The sequence below is a fragment of the Heptranchias perlo genome, chromosome 40 (genome assembly GCF_035084215.1).
Source record: "Heptranchias perlo isolate sHepPer1 chromosome 40, sHepPer1.hap1, whole genome shotgun sequence".
Lineage (NCBI taxonomy): Eukaryota > Metazoa > Chordata > Chondrichthyes > Hexanchiformes > Hexanchidae > Heptranchias > Heptranchias perlo.
Window position 1 is genome coordinate 15,727,127 of NC_090364.1, and position 21,049 is coordinate 15,748,175.

The 21,049-nt window shown below is 42.4% G+C and overlaps 1 protein-coding gene across 6 annotated transcripts in view; it reads right to left on the reverse strand.

The window, feature by feature from the left end:
• tom1 (target of myb1 membrane trafficking protein) overlaps positions 1 to 21,049 on the reverse strand; it is a 90,516-nt gene that overhangs the window by 12,803 nt on the left and 56,664 nt on the right. For all 6 annotated transcript variants that reach the window (XM_067974684.1, XM_067974682.1, XM_067974686.1 and 3 more), the window contains exons 6-11: positions 20,383 to 20,511; positions 19,492 to 19,608; positions 18,258 to 18,391; positions 17,107 to 17,146; positions 16,455 to 16,566; positions 14,719 to 14,845 (exon numbers count right to left, since the gene is read on the reverse strand). In XM_067974684.1, the coding sequence (XP_067830785.1) occupies positions 14,719 to 14,845; positions 16,455 to 16,566; positions 17,107 to 17,146; positions 18,258 to 18,391; positions 19,492 to 19,608; positions 20,383 to 20,511 (659 nt within the window). The remainder of the gene's footprint in view (positions 1 to 14,718; positions 14,846 to 16,454; positions 16,567 to 17,106; positions 17,147 to 18,257; positions 18,392 to 19,491; positions 19,609 to 20,382; positions 20,512 to 21,049) is intronic.

Consider the following 21,049-nt stretch of genomic DNA (forward strand, 5'->3'; position numbering starts at 1 on the left):
CACAAACAACAAGCTGCATTTAAATTACAATCCCGTCGTGGCCTCGTCCCTTCCTATCTCTATAACCTCCTCCAGCCCAACAACCCTCCGAGATCTCTGCACTCCTCCAATTCTGGCCTCTTGCGCATCCCTGATTTTAATCGTCCCACCATTGGCGGCCGTGCCTTCAGCTGCCTAGGCCCTAAGCTCTGGAATTCCCTCCCTAAACCTCTCCGCCTCTCTACCTCTCTCCTCCTTTAAGATGCTGCTTAAAACCTACTTCTTTGATCAAGTTTTTGGTCGCCTGTCCTAATATCTCCTTTTGTGGCCTGGTGTCAAACGTTTGGTAACGCTCCTGTGAAGCGCTTCGAGACGCTTTACTACGTTATGGGCACTAAATAAATGCAATGCTTAATTCCTCTGAAAGCCAATGAATGCCTTTGAATTCTATTATCTTGTGGAAAACATAAAATTGTGAGAACATCCATTCCCTAATAAGATTACCAAAACCAAAAAATGAAAAGTAATGCCACAGAGGACCTTGAGTAGCCCAACCGCTCAATGATAAAATAAAAGGCTGAGTGTTAACAGAAGTAACTACAGTACCTAATACATCAAGTATTTTTTTTCTTTTCAATACTTCAATTGAATTTGAAGGAAATATCTTTCAACTCTTCAGTTATTTGGCTTGTTAGGTATGGGTATTAAGGGTTACGGAACCATGGCGGGTAGAGAGAGTTAAGATACAGATCAGCCATGATCTAATTGAACAGCGGATTAGGCTCGAGGGGCTGAATGGCCTACGCCTGTTCCTGTGTTCCCATGCCCTATGTATCTATTGAAAGCGTGAAAAATACGGGTTTAAAAATTTGGCTGTTTTCACTTTATGGTGTTTGTTTGAAAACTTCCACCCATCTTTAACCAATTTTTTGCTCCTTTGAAAATATTTCTCTTGTTATTTGCTGTAAAATGCAGTAATCATCATATAGCTTGTCAAAATCATTTTCAATGCAAAGATTTTAGACAACCTCTCAAAATTTCTTAATTGTCCAGTAAGAGAACTGACATTTATTTCAAAACAAGCTGTCCTGAAATTATTCCATTTCTCAAGGTATTCAATGCATACCTTGAGAAATTGGTAAAAGAACCATGGAAGAGATGAGGAGAGATTTTTTTTATGCAGTGAGTTGTTATGATCTGGAATGCACTGCCTGAAAGGATGGTGGAAGCAGATTCAATAGTAACTTTCAAAAGGGAATTGGATAAATACTTGAAGGGAAACAATTTGCAGGGCTATGGGGAAAGAGCAGGGGAGTGGGACTAATCGGGTAGCTCTTTCAAAGAGCCAGCACAGGCATGATGGGCCGAATGTGCTGTATCATTCTATAATTAGATCCAGGAAGTAGCTGAACCATGCAGATTAGAAAGATCTCAGATTTGATCCCTGGTTTTTGTACAGTTAGCTGATCTCAGCCAAGGTGGCTGTGGCGCACACCATTTGGTTCCAGTGGCCTGGATTATAGAAGGGACAATAAAATGGCATGGTTCCAACTCCTGCTGGGAATGTGCATGTTTGGAGAGGATGGGAATCATGTTCAGCTGCAACTCCTCCTCCCTCCGCTCCTTCACTGGAATACCCTGCAGACAGCTACAGTTAAGGCTCGCTCAAATAATACCCACTCAGCTCAAGTATCTATGGCACTCTGGGTATCTACTGAACCGTACAACGCCTTCATAAGGAAAGCAGGCGGCGGGGAGGATTGGCAAGAGGTGGGGAAAGGTCATTTGTTCACCTCAACAGTAATCCACTAAGCACCACTGAAGTAAAAACTACAATCCCAAAAAGAGTAGTTACAATCTCTAGTTCCCTTCTCTGGATCAGTAAATATAAAGTATCACCATCTTACTAATTAAAATGAAATGCTGATCCACTAAAGGTAGCATCGTAGCATGTTAGGAAACAACTTTCAGAAAAGGATAAAAATAGTTGACCCTTCACCTGCTGGAATATGACCCATCAAAACCAACATTGCTTCTCTACATTCTAACAGTGCAGTGAGACTAAAGGTGGTGGTGGAGGGGGCACTGTAAAGGTAGAATGGCAATTTTTAATACTAATGGTGATTCCATTTATGATAATTACATGTGGTAAATTTGTATGATCGCCTAGGGCTTATGAAGGGAGATTTCATCCTTGTGCATTTCTACTGTGTTAAGCATAGTACTTTTTTAAAAAATGTATTCTGTAAATGGTTTCCAATTACATAAGAAAATGCTGATAATTCAGGCACATCACACAGGATAATCAACTGGTAAATGCAATAGGCATTCATTCTACAACTGAGTACTGTCTTCAGTTCAAAAGTTGTTGTATAAACATGGCTATTAAATGTACACAGATTACAAACACCCAGTTATCTTTTGCCAGCAACATTCCCTTTCATCTTAATTCTTCTAGTCACAAAATTCTTATGACTTGATGGTTAGTACTTTGAAGTCCAAGTCCAAATTATGGCCTCATACTCACTAGTAGTGAAATTGGCTGTAAAAATGTCAACAGTAAAGAACAAGTAAAATAATGGCAAATCAGAATTTCCCTAAGGATACTGTATTAAATTTTAGTTTTGAAAATATTTTGTTTTAATCTGAAACTGTGCTTTAATTTCCTAAAGTTACCATCACAAACAAAATGGGCGATTTATATTCCACTTTAATTAAGTGGTTCAGATGATTTTAAAATTCTCATCCTTGTTTTCAAATCCTCCGTGGCCTCACCCCTCCCTATCCCTGTAACCTCCTCCAGCCCTACAATCCTCTGCGATCTCTGCGCTCCTCCTATTCTGGTCTCTTCCGCATCCCTGATTTCCTTCACTCCACCATTGGTGGCCATGCCTTCAACTGCTTAGGCACTAAGCTTTGGAATTCCCTCCCTAAGCCTCTCCATCTCTCTCTCCTCCTTTAAGACGCTCCTTAAAACCGACCTCTTTGACTAAGCTATTGGTCGCCTGTCCCAATATCTCCTTGTGTGGGTTGGTGTCAAATTTTGTTTGATAATCACTCCTGTTATACTACCTTAAATATAAATGCAAGTTGTTGTTGATACCACAAATGATAAAAAGGTGCCCTTCTCCCCTGAAAAGCAATTTATAACATAGAAGTTACTACAGGTGCCCGAGCCATTCAGCACATGGAAGCCTGGATCGTGATTTGACAATCACAGCAGAGTTCAATGCTGTTCTCACCAGATATCCACACACATTTTCCAACACAGTTACACAGATCACTGGACAAGTGATCAGAAGTGAGAAACATTCATTGAATCCTTCCTTCTTCCCCTTATTGAAAGTACGCTGAGGCCAAATTGTAGTACCCCACCTTGGCATTGAACAATAATAAACCTGGGATTTTGCTAATATCTATGTACCATTTTAGGCTGTGTATTGGTCCATTAAAGCATGAGGGGAGGACTTAATATCATAGAAACATACAGAATAGGAGACCATTCAGCCCATCATCTACTTATAACATTTTTTACAAATGTAAAATCCCCCATTTGAAGTTATTTATACAATGCGTGCACATTCAGGAGCAGTGTGATACTACAACAATCGCAAGGTGCACCACATGGCCAAGTATCACATTGCTGCCGTCTATTTTCTCCATTCAAATTTCCAAATAAAAAGCAAATAAAATAAATCATGCCAACAGCAAATAAGGTTAAACATATAAACACTGTGTGGAAAAAACACTAAAAAATACAGTAACAAGAAATCTTGTACCCATAAACCCCCAATGAAACAAATTTGCATTAAAAGGTTGCCCAAAGAATAAGTTTGTATTTATTGAACATTTTTCATGCACTCAGGACATCCCACAGTGCTTCACAGCCAATTAATTACTTTTAAGCGTAGTCACTTTTGTTTAATAGACAAAACGTAGCAGCCAATTTACACACAGCAAGATCCCACAGCCAGCCATGAGATAAATGATCAAGTACCTGATTTGGTGGGATGGGTGAAAGGACAATGCTGGCCAGAACACCAGGGGCACAGGCAGAAGGGGCCTTGGTTTAACACCTCATCCAAAAGCACTCCCTCAGGACAGCCTAGCCTCAAGTCCCAAAGTGGGGCTTGAACCTATGACCTTCTGACTCAGAGGTGACAGTGCTACAACTGAGCCAAGCTGCCATTTCAGTCTATTGTTACCATAACAAACGCAATATTGGGATCATTTCAAATCTTGTCCCAGGCTTTAGGCTCAACCTTTTCTAAAGAGTAACACCATCATGGCTCAAGAGTCACATCATGACATTAAATGACCCCATGCTCCTACGTGGTGATGCACGTTAATACAAGGCAAGTCGTGCTCATATTTACCTTTTATCTCGTCTTTGTTTATTAACAAAAACACCTCTGTCGTTTTTTTCCCCTTCCATTTCTCCTCCTCTTCTGAAGGCGTTGACTGTACTGACTGTGCTGGTGCACTGATCTGTAGATATTGGACACTCCCCTAACCCAACTGGTCACTCTCCATTTGTGAGCCTAGACAGTGACCGTCATTGGCTATTGAACTACAGGGAGCATTACAACTGAGCCTTTCCAGCAGTTATTGGATAGGGATCAGGAGTAGGAGTCCTGGCTGATTTTTCACCTCCCAATCAACCCTGGATTACGTGCTCAAGTCTCTGGAGTGGGACTTTTAACCCACAACCTTCTGACTCAGGCGAGTGCGCTGCCAACTGAACCACAATTGAAGCACCATGGCGTAATACCCAACACAACCAAGTTCCCATTTCAACTGTCCTGCTACAGGGAGGGGAGGTGGATGGCAATCTGCAGCTGGTGTATGACACAGAATCATCAGAGAGACAGGAGAGAAAATAAAGGCACTGTATACATGTAATGCAACTTGAGCAGCAAACACATGAACTATTATATATTTCTGCCTTGGGTCCGTACAGTAGAGCCCGCTCCGATTCACTGAACACAGACTTAAGGGTAGGAACAAACCTCCAGTATTGTTAAGCAAACGCTTCAATATTTAAAATCATTTATTTGCAGAGTCTCAAAATGAGTCCCAGTGAGTCTGGTAGCTATTGACACCACAACTTGCATTTATATAGCGCTTCACAGGAGTGATTATCAAGGAAAATTTTAAGGACAGGTGACCAAAAGCTTGGTCAAAGAGGTAGGTTTTAAAGAGCGTCTTAAAAGGAGGAGAGGTAGAGTGGTTTAGGGAGGGAATTCCAGGGCTTAGGGCCTAGGCAGCTGAAGGCACGGCCGCCAATGGTGGAGCACAAGAGGCCAGAATTGGAGAAGCGCAGATATCTCGGTGGGTTGTAGGGATGAAGGAGGTTACAGAGCTAGGGAGGGGCGAGGCCAGAGGAACAAGTAGTCTAGTCTCCACAGCTAAAGAAAATGATACAAATAAGAGCTTACACATATACTTACACATATTGGGAATTAACAAAAAAAAATCTACACACGTACACATACAGGAAATAATCAAATTCTTCCCAAGGCATAATTTGCTACCAACTTTCTCGGGATGTGTATAGCTGTTCCTATAATGTTTTGTTACCCATCCTGACCAACTGCATGCAACAGGATCGCAGAGTTAGAAAAGTTACATTTTGGAATGAACTTCAGTACCACTTGCTCCAGACTCTCCTGATTAAGTGAAGCAGGACAACAATTCCAGGACCTCGATCAAAACTATTGCTGCAGTTTTACAAACTCGAGCCAAATAAAGTTTTTTTTAAAAAATGAAGTTTTTAACCAAATCCATTTCAGCTTATCCCAGTCCGGTTGAAAGAGACTGGTTTGGGTCTTTTGCAGTTGAACCTTTCGAAAGAGTGTGTGGGGGGGGTTCGGTGAACAGGCCGCTGTGAATAATGGCTTCAAGAATAAAAAGAGAATCACAATAATCAAAAAACTGATGGAGAAAAATGGAATGATATCCTTCAGGTGTTTCAAATCCTTCTCCTTCAGAGGTGGAGAACTAAGAACTATTTTGCAAATGAAGGATTTTGACAGGATAGACTCAAAGCAAAAATAGGACGTGTCTGAAAATAGTCCCAGCACATGTACACACTGATAAAATTCAGAGATCTTACAACTTTTTTTTTAAAATTACACCTCCAAATAATTGCATGCTATTTATGCTTGTTCATATGTTCATATGTTCAGTGTGGAATCACATTTTTGTTAAAGGAGCACTGCAGCCCATTACATAGGGCTTCCTTTTAAGAAATCTATTTTCTTCAAATTAATTTGGCTTCTTTTCTACAGAAGTTGATTCCCCTGCCCTCCCCCTTTGAAGTTTCTGAGAATCATTCCCTATTTGCTCTCAAGTATTCTGGTTACAGCAGAATAGCAGAGAGGGGGAGGGAAGCATGGAAAATCTGGCGAAGAGGAGAAGGCTCCCTTGGTCAGGGAATGTGGTGGAGAAAGGTAGGGAGACCCCAGGGGTGCAGACCCCCCCACTCCCCCCACCATGTAACAGGGGATTCCCCCCGCCCCCCACCACCAACCCAAGCAGCGGCCCGTACCTCCTCCACTCCCAATGGCTCTGGTGTAGCCATCCTCCATGACCCAGCTTCAATAGCTTTTTGGTGGAGAGTTCCAGATTTTCACTACCCTTTGTGTGAAGAAGTGCTTCCTGACATCACCCCTGAACGGACTAGCTCTAATTTTAAAGGTTGTGCCCCGTTGCTCTGGACCCCCCCCCCCCCCCCCCCCACCAGAGGAAATAGTTTCTATCTACCCAATCAAATCATTTAATCATCTTAAACTCCTCAATTAGATCTCTCCTTAATCTTTTTATACTCATAATATAAACCTAGTCTATGCAACTTGTCCTTGTAATTTAACCCTTTTGACCCAGTATCATTCTGGTGAATCTGCGCTGATCACTGTGTTTAAAATGTTAAAATGATTCAATAGGATAGATACCGAGAAAGTTTTTCCTCTGATGGGGAAATCAGGAATGAGGGGACATAATCTTAAAATTAGAGCTAGGCCATTTAGGAGGGAAATCAGGACTAGACTCAAGATATGTGGTACACACAATCCTCTGGTCACTTGGGTGCATGAACCGAACTTCAGAAGGTAGGTATACATGCAATCTTTGATTCTGCAGCACCATAATCATGCCACAGCATAAAAATATCCTGACCACTATACATATAAAAAAAAGTGACAATTTAGCTGGAGTGAGTTGGAGGCTGTAGTCCAGTACCGAGGATCACAGCTTGCTCACAAGCCACTCAAGCTTCAATTAACGTTTAGAATGTCATCTGAACATGTTGGTTGGGTTACAGCCCACTCGAGGATTTTAGCAAAGAAGGCAAATGCATGAAATTCTCTACAGTGGAACTTTCGTTCTTTGTTTTTCTGAAGTTAGCAGTCTACATTTAGCCCTTAACCACCCATGTCTCCTCACAGATCCCCTTGCTGTGTGGTCCCACTGGCACCAGGAGTCTCTTACCCAGTGACCATTTTTCACGTGAGCCTAGGCAATGCTGTCCTTAGCTGACGCCCACAAAAACCTCCTTTCATGATGACTATCCAGTGATTCCTACAGATGGCGTATTCTGTCTCTCTGCCCTCTCAAACTAATTCCACAACTCCAACAGTCTTTGGGTGAGAATAGGTTTTGCCTGACTTCCCTTCTTGCTCCTAATTTTTTTTTAAAACTTATATCCCATGGCATTTAGATCAATATTATCAATTTTATTCATCTTAATCGTTACCCAGGTTTAAAATATAAAGCAAAAACTTTTTTTTGAAGTCTGACACTTAAGACAGGTTCTGCCAAATTCCCTTTTTTTTGCAGCGTTGGAATGAAATGCTGCCTCTCAACCTGATCAGTTGAGGTTTATGTTGCAATTTATAAACTTACCATGTGATTGCTTCATTCCAGCTTTGGTGTCTTTTTTTTGCTGGTTTAGAATTTTTCTCACACATAGACTGGGCTTGTATTCCCTTGTATAGAAGATTAAGGGGTGATCTAATTGAGGTGTTTAAGATGATTAAAGGATTTGATAGGGTAGATAGAGAGAATCCAGAACAAGGGGGCATAACCTCAAAATTAGAGGTTGGCCATTCAGGGGTGATGTCAGGAAGCATTTCTTCAGACAAAGGGGAGTGAAAATCTGCAACTCTTCCCCCCGCCCCGCCCCCAACAGCTTTTGGGGGTCAACTGAAAATTTCAAAACTGAGTTTGTTAGGCAAGAGTATTAAGGGTTATGGAACCAAGGAGTTAAGATACAGATCAACCGTGATCTAATTGAATGGCGGAACAGGCTCAAGGGGCTGAATGGCCTCCTCCTGTTCCTATGTTCCAAAAAAATTCAGTCCTCAATTGCATCTATGACGCACATACTCCTTCATTAAAGATTAATGCTGTAAAATGACCCAGCTGCCATCTGTCACTGGCGGTGGAATCCAAACTCCTGAAGATCATGCTAAAAGGCAATGATCTAATGTGTCACCTCCCGTCACTGCTGGCCACCGGACGAGTTGTGTTTACCCTGCTTGGACTACAACAACCTTGTACCAATGTAACGAATATGATCAGGTTGCACAGAGACTGATGGCCGAGTTGGATTGAGTTGCAGGGCTGTAATCCAACCAATATGTTCCACAATAGAGAATTTCATACATTTGCTTTCTCTGCTGAAATACTAGACTGGGCCTCACTACGGCAGGTAACACCTGCATGCTCCAGACCCTAAGAGAAACCATGCATTGTACTGCTTGGCACTAACTTAGTTAAGACTTAAAGTATGGTCTGGTGACCTTGGGGAGGGGAAATATTGGGGCTGAGAATGGAGAACAACATTGAGTGACAGTGAAGTCGTCTTCACCCGTGTCAAGCAATAAAACTATTGTAAACTACTCATGTTAGGTGCTCTGTAGCTTAGAGACGTAAAGTTGCAAGTGGACAAAGCATGATCAGGTCATGCTGAGCCTGCCATATATGGAAATTGTGATATGAAATTTGTAAAAAGCTTTAGGATACACTTTTGTAATAGAAATTTGGATTCGACGCGGGAAGATTGAGCTCCAGAACAGGAAACTCGAGAGACATTGTTTCCCCGGTCAAATTAACTTGGTTCTAAGTACTTTACTTTGTTTAAGGTGTTATATTTTAAATAAATGGAACATTGCTTGTGAGCAAATTGTCTTAGTGTCAATGAATTTGCATAACTAAGCTAGCTAGTTAACAACACCCCAGCTTAAGGTACGTCTGGTGCCAGTGCAGCCACACCCAGTACAAGGCATTTCCTTTAGAAGGAGGCGGAGGAAAATTAACAGACAAGTAATCCTGGGCCAATGCCTCTCTTGTTTGAAGAAAGACTTGCATTTATATAGCAACTTTCACGACCTCAGGACGTCCCAAAGCACGTTAGTCATTGAAGTATTTAGGAGGTGTAGTCACTGTTGTAATGTAGGAAACGCGGCAAATTAGCAAGATCCCACAAACAGCAGTGTGATAAACGTCCAAATAGAGGGGGTGAAATTGGACATGGATCTGAATGTCAGTGGCCTGTCATACACCCCACCCAACAGGGAGAAACTGTTTCAACTGGCACAAGGGTCGATATCCAGAGGACACAGATTTAAGATAATTGGCAAAAGAACCAGAGAGGAGATGAGGAGAATTTTTTTTTACGCAGCGAGCTGTTATGATCTGGGATGCACTGCCTGAAAGGGTAGTTGAAGCAGATTCAATTATAACTTTTAAAAGGTGTGGAGATGCCAGTGATGGACTGGGGTTGACAAATGTAAAGAATCTTACAACACCAGGTTATAGTCCAACAATTTTATTTGAAAATCACAAGCTTTCGGAGATTGTCTCCTTCGTCAGGTGAGTGTGGGATTCCTTGAACGTTTCGCATTTATATTCAGAGACCAATACCTGGTGATTACAGATAATCTTTCCAACTGCCTGTTGTCAAGGCAATCAAAGTGTTCAGACAGAGAGGTGTTACCTACAGGACCTCCGAATATACAATCGGATGTTTCTCCCTCTCTCTCTGTCTTTTGTTCTGGCCGTTTGTCCTGTAGGTAACACCTCTCTGTCTGAACACTTTGATTGCCTTGACAACGGGCAGTTGGAAAGATTATCTGTAATCACCAGGTATTGTTCTCTGAATATAAATGCGCAACGTTCAAGGAATCCCACACTCACCTGACGAAGGAGACAATCTCCGAAAGCTTGTGATTTTCAAATAAAATTGTTGGACTATAACCTGGTGTTGTAAGATTCTTTACAACTTTCAAAGGGGAATTGGATATATACTTAAAATGGAAACTTTTGCAGGGCTGTGGGGAAAGAACAGAGTGGGACTAATTGGATAGTTCTTTCAAAGAGCTGGCACAGGCACAATGGGCCGAATGGCCTTCTATGCTGTTTCATTCTATGAGTGAGGCCATTATTTGGCCCATCTAGTCAGAAAAAAAACAGTACCTCATCACATCATCCACTGTTCTTAAATAATTCCATGATTTTTACCTCCACTATGCTACCTAAATAGCCATTCCATGTGTTTATCATTTTTCCTGCGAAGAACTTCCTAACATCAGTCCAAAACTTGCCTTTCAGCATTTTGAACCTGTGCCCACACCTCAGCCTATCTGTTGCTGAGGCCCTCGCACAAGCCTTTGTCACTTCCAGACGCGATCACGCTAATGCTCTCCTAGCCAGCAAATTACTTCAGTTCCTCCAAAGCTCTGCTGCTGATATTCTATCCCACTTGCCTCTCACCCTCGATAACCCTCTGCTCCCCCTGCCCACACCTCAAATTTGAAATTCTCATATTTTTGTGCTTAAATCCCTCCAACACCTAATCCCTACCTCTCTTGATAATATCCTCCAACTGTACAACTCCTCCCTCCTCAAACGCTCCGTTCCTCTGGCTCTAGCCTCATATGCATACTTCCCTCCCACTGCCTCACCATTAGCGGCTGTGCTTGCAGCTACCGACAACCTTTTGCCTTTCCTCATCCCTCTTTTCCTTAAAGACCATCCTTAAAATGACCTCTTCAACCAAGCTCTTGATTGCCCCTCCTAATCTCTCCTCCTTTTGGCTCGGCATCCATTTTTGCTATCATCTCTGAAGCACCTTGAGATGTTTCTCTACCTTAAAGCCACCATATAAATGTTGTGCCTCTCATCATTCTGTAACGCTTCATCATCGCCTTGATTTTAAAATTCTCATCCTTGATTTCAAATCCTTCCATGGCCTTCTCCCTCCCTATCTCTGTAACCTCTTCCAGCCCCACAACCCTGAGATCTCCGTACTCCTCCAATGCCTTTTGCGCATCCCCGATTTTCATCACTCCACCATTGGCGTCCGTGCCTTCAGCTGCCCAGATCCTAAGCTCTGGAATTCCCTCCCTACCCCTCTCCTCTCCTCTCCTTTTAGACACTGCTTAAAACCTACCTCTTTGACCAAGCTTTTGGTCACCTGTCCTAATATCTCATGTGGCTCGGTGTCAAATTTTGTTCAATAACAGTCCTGTGAAGTGCCTTGGGATGTTAACAGCGCGATATAAATGCAATTTGCTGTTGTGCTTCCCATAGAACCATAGAAAGGGGCCATTCAGCCCATCGTGTCCAGACCGGCTCGAAGAACAACCAGGTGCCCATTCTAATCCCACCTTCCAGCACCCGGTCCTTGGCCCTGCAGTTTACAACACTTTAGGTGCAGGTCCAGGTACTTTTAAAAAGAGTTGAGGGTCCCTGCCTCTACCACCAATTCGGGCAGCGAATTCCATACACCCACCACCCTCTGGTAAAAAAGTTTTTCCTCATGTCTCCTCTAATCCTTCCGCCAATCAGCTTAAATCTACGTCCTCTAGTTCTTGAACTCTCCGCTAGGGGAAACAGGTACTTCCTGTCTACTCTATCTAGGCCCCTCATAATTTTGTGCACCTCAATCGAGTCACCCCTCAGCCTCCTCTGCTCCAAGGAAAACAACCCCAGCCTATCCAATCTCTCCTCGTAGCTGCAATTTTCAAGCCCTGGCAACTTTCTTGCAAATCTTCTCCGCACTCCAGAGCAATTACGTCCTTTCTATAATGTGGTGACCAGAACTGCGCATAATACTCCAGCTGTGGCCTTACCAGCATTTTATACAGTTCCATCATTACATCCCTGCTTTTGTATTCTATACCTCGGCTAATAACGGAGAGCATTCCGTATGCCTTCTTCACAACCTTATCTACCTGTACTGCCACCTTCAGGGACCTGTGCACATGCACTCCAAGGTCTCTCACTTCCTCTACCCCTCTCAATATATTCCCGTTTACTGCGTATTCCCTTTTACTGTTTGCCCTCCCTAAGTGCATTACCTCACATTTCTCCGGGTTGAACTCCATTTGCCACTTTTCCGCCCACTCCACCAACCCATTGATATCTTCTTGGAGTCTACAGCTATCCTCTTCATTATCAACTACAAGACCAATTTTTGTGTCGTCTGCAAATTTGCCAATCATGCCCCCTACATTCAAGTCCAAATCATTAATATATACCACAAACAGCAAGGGACCCAACACTGAGCCCTCTGGCACACCACTGGAAATGGATTTCCATTCGCAAAGACATCCATCGACTTTTACCCTTTGTTTCCTGTTTCTGAGCCAATTTTGGATCCAATTCGCCACATTTCCCTGTACTGCAGTACTTTCCAGTTTCTCGCCATTAATAACTTGCTCTCTGATTTTTCCTGCCCAAGTGCATAACCTCACATTTTCCAATATTGTATTGCATCTGCCAAATCTCCGCCCACTCACTCAGCCTGTCTATATCCCCTTGTAGGTTTTTTATGTCCTCCTCACTCTCTACTTTCCCTCCCAACTTTGTATCATCTGCAAATTTTGATATGTTACACTCGGTCCCATCCTCCAAATCGTTAATATAGATTGTAAAGAGTTGGAGACCCAGCACCGACCCCTGTGGAACACCACTGGCTACTGGTTGCCAGTCCGAGAATGAACCATTTATCCCAACTCTCTGCTTCCTGTTAGATAACCAATCCTCCACCCATGCCAGAATATTACCCCCAATCCAGTGATTCTTTATCTTGAGCAATAATCTTTTATGTGGCACCTTGTCGAATGCCTTCTGGAAGTCTCAATACACTACGTCCATTGGTTCCCCTTTATCCACCCTGTACGTTATGTCCTCAAAGAACTCAAACAAATTTGTCAGACATGACTTCCCCTACATAAAGCCATGCTGACTATTAAATAATATTTATAAACCGCATCCACTGCACGACCCTCATCAAACCTCCTTGTCATTTCCTCAAAGAATTCAATCAGATTTTTAAGGCATGATCTTCTCTGAACAAATCCATGCTGACTATCCCCGATTAAACCATGCCTTTCCAAGTGACAGTTTATCCTATCTCTCAGTGTTGATTCTAATAGTTTGCCCACCACCGAGGTAAGATTGACCGGCCTATAATTGTTCGGCCTTTCCCTCGTATCCTTTTTAAACAATGGTACTATGTTTGCAGTCTTCCAGTCCTCCGGTACCTCCCCTGTATCTAGTAAGGATTGGAAAATGATCCTCAGACCATCTGTTATTTCCTCCCTGGTTTCCTTCAATAGCCTAGGAAACAATCCAGCCGGCCCTGGTGACTTATTAACTTTCAAGGATTCCAGTCCCTCTAGTACTTCCTCTCTCGTTATGTTTACCTTATCCAATATTTCACACCTCTCCTCTTTAACTACTACGTCCGGATCATCCCTCTCCTTTGTGAATACGGAGATAAAATATTCATTTAAAACTACCCACATCCACCACTTCTACACACAAGTTACCCTTATCATCCCTGATAGGTCCCACCTTTTCCTTAGCTATCCTCTTGTTCTTAATGTACTGATAAAACATCTTTGGGTTTTATTTAATCTTACTAGCTAATATTTTTTGATGCCCTCTCTTTGCTTTCCTTATTTCCTTTTTTACGTCATCCCTGTACTTTCTATACTCCTCTAGGCTTTCTGCAGTATTTAGTTTTCTGTGACAGTCATAAGCTTTCTTTTTCTGCTTTAACTTGCCCTGCATACTTCTAGACAACCAGAGGGCTCTAAATTTGGCAGTGCCACCCTTTTTCTTTGAGGGGACGTGTCTGCATTGTACCCGTAGAATTTCACTTTTTAGTGCCTCCCACTGGCTTGCCACTGATTTCTCCTCAAGTAGTTGTGTCCAGTCCACTTCTGCCAAATCACTTTAGTTCTGTAAAATTTGCCTTCCCCCAATTTAAAACGTTTACTCCTGATTTAACTCTGTCCTTTTCCATAATAATGCTAAAACTAACTGAATTGTGGTCACTATCCCCAATATGGTCACCCACTGTCACTTCACCCACTTGCCCATAAATACTCCCATCATACTATAACAGTTTGATTTGAAAGAGTGTTTCAGATTTACTTTTTCTATACACTTCACTCATTTATTCATTTGAGATTCTGTCTCAACACCCTCCTTTCAATACTGAGTGGCCAAATTCCTCCAGTCTTTCCTCAGAACTCAATCCTCAGACATTAGGCATCAACCTCTGAATGATACCTGCCTGAAATGTTGCACTATTTTTTTTCTCTTTCAGATACTGATGCACTTGCTGTGCATTTTCTGTTTTTAAATTTAACTTCTAAATTGATGCAACCAATAGGAAATCACAAAACAGGGACTATGTTACACATCAGATGGGCCGCTACTCACTTCTTGCGCTGTTCCGCCAAGGAGCTGCTTCTGGTCTGAGCAAACATGTCAAACTCTTCTTCAGTTTTTGGATGGTTATTGTTCTCCAAGGACTTCAGTGTTCCACTCACACTTTCTCCTGCAACACCTAAACATACACAAATCCTAATTAACACCCAACGTACTACTTCTCAGACAATGCAATTTGAACAGTTCGATTTCCCCACAACACTGGGGAAACGAGATTGAGTCGGTTCAACTTTAAAGGGAACTTTACTCTGATTTAGAGAAAGATTCTTGGCTTTTTGAGCAACTCCGGTCTTCGCTCCATCATTGGCGGCCGTGCCTTCAACTGCCGAGGCCCCAAGCTCTGGAATCCCCTCCCTTATCCTCTCCGCCTCTCTACTTCTCTCTCCTCCTTTCAGACTTTCCTTAAAACCTACCTCTTTGAAAAGCTTTTGGTCACCTTTCCTAATATCTCTGTGGCTGGGTGTCAAATTTTGTTTGATGATCACTCCTGTGAAGTGCCTTGGGACGTTTTACTACATTAAAGGCTCTATATAGAATCACAGAATCGTTACAGCACAGAAGAATATAAATGCAAATTGTTGTTAATATTGCAATTCTACCAGAAAACATCATGGAACGGGTACATTTCCCCCACCCTTTTCCAATATTCTACTTTTCTGAAGTCACCAACTCAGTTCCACAGCCCCCTTGACCTCAGCAAGTGATCACTGCAGTGGTTAAAGGCACTGAGCCATAAAGATTGGAAGGTTGAGCTTCAAAATCTGCTTTTGTTCTGAATCAGCGAGGGTGCCAATGGTAGTGCTACATCTAGCAACTATATCCCTGGGTTAGGAAGGGAGAAATCTGGCTGGTTTGCAGCTCCTACTTTGCTGTTTCTTTACTTACCTTCAGCTCCCTGTGCACCTAACTGCTCATATGTTTTAGCCCCTCAGTCTCAATCAAATATAAACTTGTTATGTTGCCTGACTATTTTTAAAAGGAGTATACTAATGGTGAGAGGTCTCTCTGAAGTTAACAGAAGCCAGTTAATGTACAGTAAGGCATAGTTGGATTGCTTGCCTTGAAACAGAAGTTGTTCATTTAAGGTAATCTAATTGGAGTATATATGTAATCAGGAGAAACTTCTTTACCCTGAGTGGTTAAAACGTGGAACTCGCTACCACAAGGAGTAGTTGAGGCGAATAGCATTGGGGAATCTAGATAATTACATGAGGGAAAAAGGAATAGAGGGTATGCTGATAGGGTTAGATGAAGTAGGGTGGGAGGAGGTTCATGTGGAGCATAAACACCAGCATATACCAGTTGGGCCGAATGGCCTGTTTGTGTTATTTAATTATATGTCAACTAAACCAATCTCTAATTTATTATATAAGTGCATAATTATTATTTGAAACTTTAACCAAGTTGAAACTTTGCTAATCTCAGGTGGGGCAACAGGGAGACACTGTGTTCAGGTTCAGCATTCTGCGCTGGGGAAGGCTATACACCAAATGGTCAGGGCCTCAGTGTGAATTACAAACAGCCAACCCCCTACAGGGAACAGTAATAAAACAGGATCAGGCTTGACTGCGTTATTTCCCACAGATACTGTCCAGACTCAGAAACCAGAGAGGCATTGCTGCCTGTGAAACTATACGCAGGATCTTTGGGACAAGAGGGGTAATTCAGTTTTCACCCCCCACACATCCCTTCCCCATGTTAATAAGCAATTGAGAACCAATACTTACTGAGCCCTGCCAACTGTGTTGAGAGATTAGAGGCAGTCACTGGGGTGACGACAGCAGGAGAGCTTGGTGTAAGATTTATTAAACTGTCTGCATTCTCTGAACCACTGGGCACCTTGAGGGAGAGAGAAAGAGAAAGAAAAAGAATTAACTTCTTCTGACATACTGGCAAGTTTAATGTGAAGCTAACCCAAGAGGAAACATACTGACAAACGAATTCTAAAGTCAATCAAGAGATCAAATACTTGGAATGGGGAAGGAAGGAATATGGGATGTCATCACAGGAAGATGCACCTCACCAGTCTGAAAAGGAAATGATTTTGTGCCTGCAGAGGTCATGAGCAGATTTTCCCCGAATCAGGTGCTCCCAAATTGGCACTAGTTATATGTGGATTTGTTGATTGAAAATGCTGAGCATTTTCAGAGTGCCAGTGGGATGCCAACTCATTTGTTTTAGGATCCAAAAGAACTGCATTGTATGGTATAATCTTGCATCACACACATACAACAGATCTGCTTCACATTCACATAACGTCAGCTACCTCCAGTCTCTGAAATACATGGCACGTGCCACGTATCTGCAGTGACTCAAACTAGAAGATTAGTTCACTTTATTCCAGTGCAGGAACACCCCCAAGAGTTGAACTGTACTCACTCGGTTAGCAGCATTCTGTCCAGTTCTGAACCTTTCAAACCTGAAAAAAAAACATGAAATATAGAATCGGTGAAGTAGGTCCGAGATATAAACTACTAGATAAACAATTGAAGGGGAAAAATTTGCAGGGCTATGGGAAAGGCCAGGGGAGTGGGTCTAACTGGATAGCTCTTTCAAAGAGCTGGCACAGGCTCAATGGGCCGAATGACCACCTCTGTGCTGTATCATTCTATGATTCTATGAGAAGGCACTGAGCATTTCCAGTCTTTACAACTTTCAGTCAAATCTGAGGATGATCCCACAAGCACCAATAATTCTCGACCAGCTTAAAATCTTTCAAACTTCATGACCTGATGTATAATGTTTTAGCAAAACATTATCTGGCCATCTTGGGTATTAAAAAAATGACAAGAGTACCTTGACAATGCACCCAAGTGTCAAGATACATTTATCTGAATTGTATGAAAAGGAAGCAGTAGTCGCTGATTTTCCTACCCTGTGCGGAACCACCTAGCCTTGAGTTAAGGATTTCCCCTTAATCATAAAATCATATGATGAGGAACTTCACGTGGGGGAATTTCAGGCACAAACTCCTACCACTCTGTGCAATATCGACATACCACGATATTGAGCCGCAGACCATTTGCATATTGAAACATACAAGATTATGAGGGGACTCGATAAGGTAGATACTGAGAGGATGTTACCAATCATGGGGAATCTAAACTCGGGGGCATAGTCTCAGAATAAGGGGTCGCCCGTTTAAGACGGAAATAAGGAGGAATTTCTTCTCCCAAAGGGTTGTGAATCTTTGGAATTCTTTACCCCAAAAAGCTGTGGAGGCTGAGTCATTGAATACATTCAAGGCTGAGTTAGACAAATCTTTGATCAGCAAGGGAGTCAAAGGATGTGTGGGGAGAAAGGCGGGAAAGCGGAGTTGGGGTAAAAATCAGATCAGCCATGATCTCATTAAATGGCAGAGCAGGCTCGAGGGGCCGAATGGCCTACTCCTGCTCCTATCTCTTATGGTCTTATGTACCAGTTGTACATGCCTAGCTCCACCCAAACTCAAGCAAAATATTAAGTATATAAAAACAGCTTACTAATGCAAAGGACCAGTCAATGTACCTGTAAAGTGCACTATAAATTACCTGTCGTATCGGAGGAATATATTATTGAGGTTGTCATTGACGTGCAAAAGATCTTCTGTCACCTGCTCATTGGTGACTCTGGAGATGAGCTCCAGGATCCTCTGCTGCATTGCTCGACAAGTTCTGTTCAGCTCCTGGTGTGGAAAATGTGTAATTATACATAACTGCTAAAGTACTAAACAGCATAATGCCCCATCATTACATTTTCTGTAGACAGGGCAGAGATGATTTATCTTGTGGTGGAAGTTTAAATATTAAACCAATTTTCTCTTCTTTTTGCAAATTCTGTGCGCCTCCTGAGTGTCGGGATTCCTTGTTCCAAGAGTGCCAGTCACCTCGCCCAAGTGACTGTTCTTCATACCTAGACATGGTCAGCAGGCTAGTCGACTGTGGAGAACATCACAGTTGAGCCCGATGCTGTCCTCAGCTAATGTCACACATCCACAGTTACTAGTGTAACTAGAGACTGTTCAGAAGGTCAATTTTCTCCTCCTTAATCTCAGGGTACTGAGGGTAATTGTAGCACCTTACCACTGATATCAGTTGTTAGCACAGATGAGGAACTGAACCCAGGAACTTACTAGTCTCTATAGCTCAGCTACACACTCAATAAACTTGCTGTGCCACTATGGGGGAAGCCTCAAATATTTCCCAGTTTAACAGTGCTCAAATGCCATGAGGGCAGGTTTTGTACATTTACAGTGTTAGGTTCCGTTCTCCTCTTCCCCCTCTCCTGTTCCAAACTTCAGAGTCAGAACTTGGGGGATTAGGAGTATAAACAATCATTTAGGAATATGATGTTTTAATTGGTGCAATATAAAAACTAATCTTCTGGTCATCAAACTGTAGATATGGATTACTAATACCCAAAGGTAGCTGAGGGGATTACAGCTTAAACTATCAAAGATTAAAGATGCTAAGGGATACAAGTAAACCGAACTCAGGGGGCAGGACTCAAGATCAGAAGAGGGAAGGGGATAGCTACTTGACACAGTGTGTGGAACAGACTGTCAAAGGGGCTAGTTTTTTTGGCAATAGAACTAATTAAGAGGAGATCAAGTGATTTTTTTTTGAACTTTGGGACTGACCAGATGGACCATGATGTTTTTTTTCCCCGGTCCCGTACAGTTCAAGGGATATGGAGCAAAGTCAGGGAAATGAAGCTCTGGGATACAGATAACCCATAAATGGTTGAATGGCCGACTCCTGATCCTGTCTTAAAGCATTGCTTCACCTGTAGTAGCTCAAGGTCGGAGGAATCTTCTTGACTTGGGACCATCTCAGTCAGCATTTCAGACATCACCTTTACATTGCCATTAACAACATCCAGCTCACTCCGCAGTTTGGCAACCTGCAAAAAACACACATTTAAAATCTAGTCTAAAAGTCAAGGATAATCAATTGGATTTTGAGTGGAGCAGCTTAAGTTATTCTAAGTGCCACCAGCAGGTGGCGATTAAACAATTTGATTAAACCATTTGATAGTTTGCTTGTGCGGTGGAGGTTTGGCTTGTGAGAGTCACCAATGAATTCAGCAGCTTGGTTAAGAATCAAAACGGAATGCACACCATTAAAAATGACCAATAGTAAAGTGAATACTTTATCCATGACTCAATAGGTGGAAGTTTAATTTTGTTCAATGGCAGTTAGAGTTTATCACTAGCAATGACTACCATTAGAATATGATTTGTGTCTCCATACAATTATATTTTGAACGTGTATCACTGGCTCTAAATAACGGCAAAACACAACTTCACATCGTAAGGATTGTTGACTCATTTAAGGCGACTGCTTTTTCACTTAGTTGGCAGAAGGGAAGGAATCGGGTAAGGAGAATGTACAGTCATCAAAACTCGTCTGTCATCCAGGACAGTGGCCCTCTCAATTAGGGAAAACATTTTTATTGTGGGTGGGGGAGGGAAGAGTGAAAGGTCGATTCCACTGAAAGCACATTCCCCTCCTATGACTATGGTTTTCCCTTAAGGGAAGGCAAAGCAAAGAGACACACATTAAGCAGAAGAATCTCAAGCCAGCTGCATAATTTGCTGTTTGTCAAGAGTGAAATATGATTTAATTCCAGTGTTGGATTTAGGCAGGGGGGGTTGGGCTGCCTCCTGATTTTTACCTGTTCAAGGGAGGGAGTGATTGCACCCTCCGTGGGTACTGCTGGAATGGGTTGCTCAGAGACTGGAAACACCACTGGCTGCACTGGGACCGAATTCTGCGTCACCGCTGGGTCGATTTCAGGAATAGTCTGAAAAATAAACAAAATACAATAAATGTTTGTACAGAGAAGGGCGAGCCCATCGGATAATGACAAGTTTCCAGGATTAACATCCAGAGGTACAAGCGTCACAAATGAAATGACACACAGTTGGAGATGTATGATGTTTGGCCACTGCTCCTGCCAGTGAGTTATGTGAGCCGGGTATGGTAGCATAGTGATTATGTTACTGGACTAATAATCCAGAGGCCTGGACTAATAATCCAGAGTCATGAGTTCAAATCCCGCCACGGCAGCTGGCGAACTTAAATTCAGTGAAATAAAATTCTGGAATTAAAAAAAATTAGTATCAGTAATGGTGGTCACAAAACTATCAGATTGTCGTAAAAACCCATCTGGTTCACTAATGCCCTTTAGGGAAGGAAACCTGCCGTCCTTACCCGGTCTGGCCTATATGTGACTCCAGACCCACAACAATGTGGTTGATTCTTAATCGACCTCTGAAATGGCCTAGCAAGCCACTCAGTTGTACAATCTCGCTAAAAAAAGTCATAATAAGAATAAAACT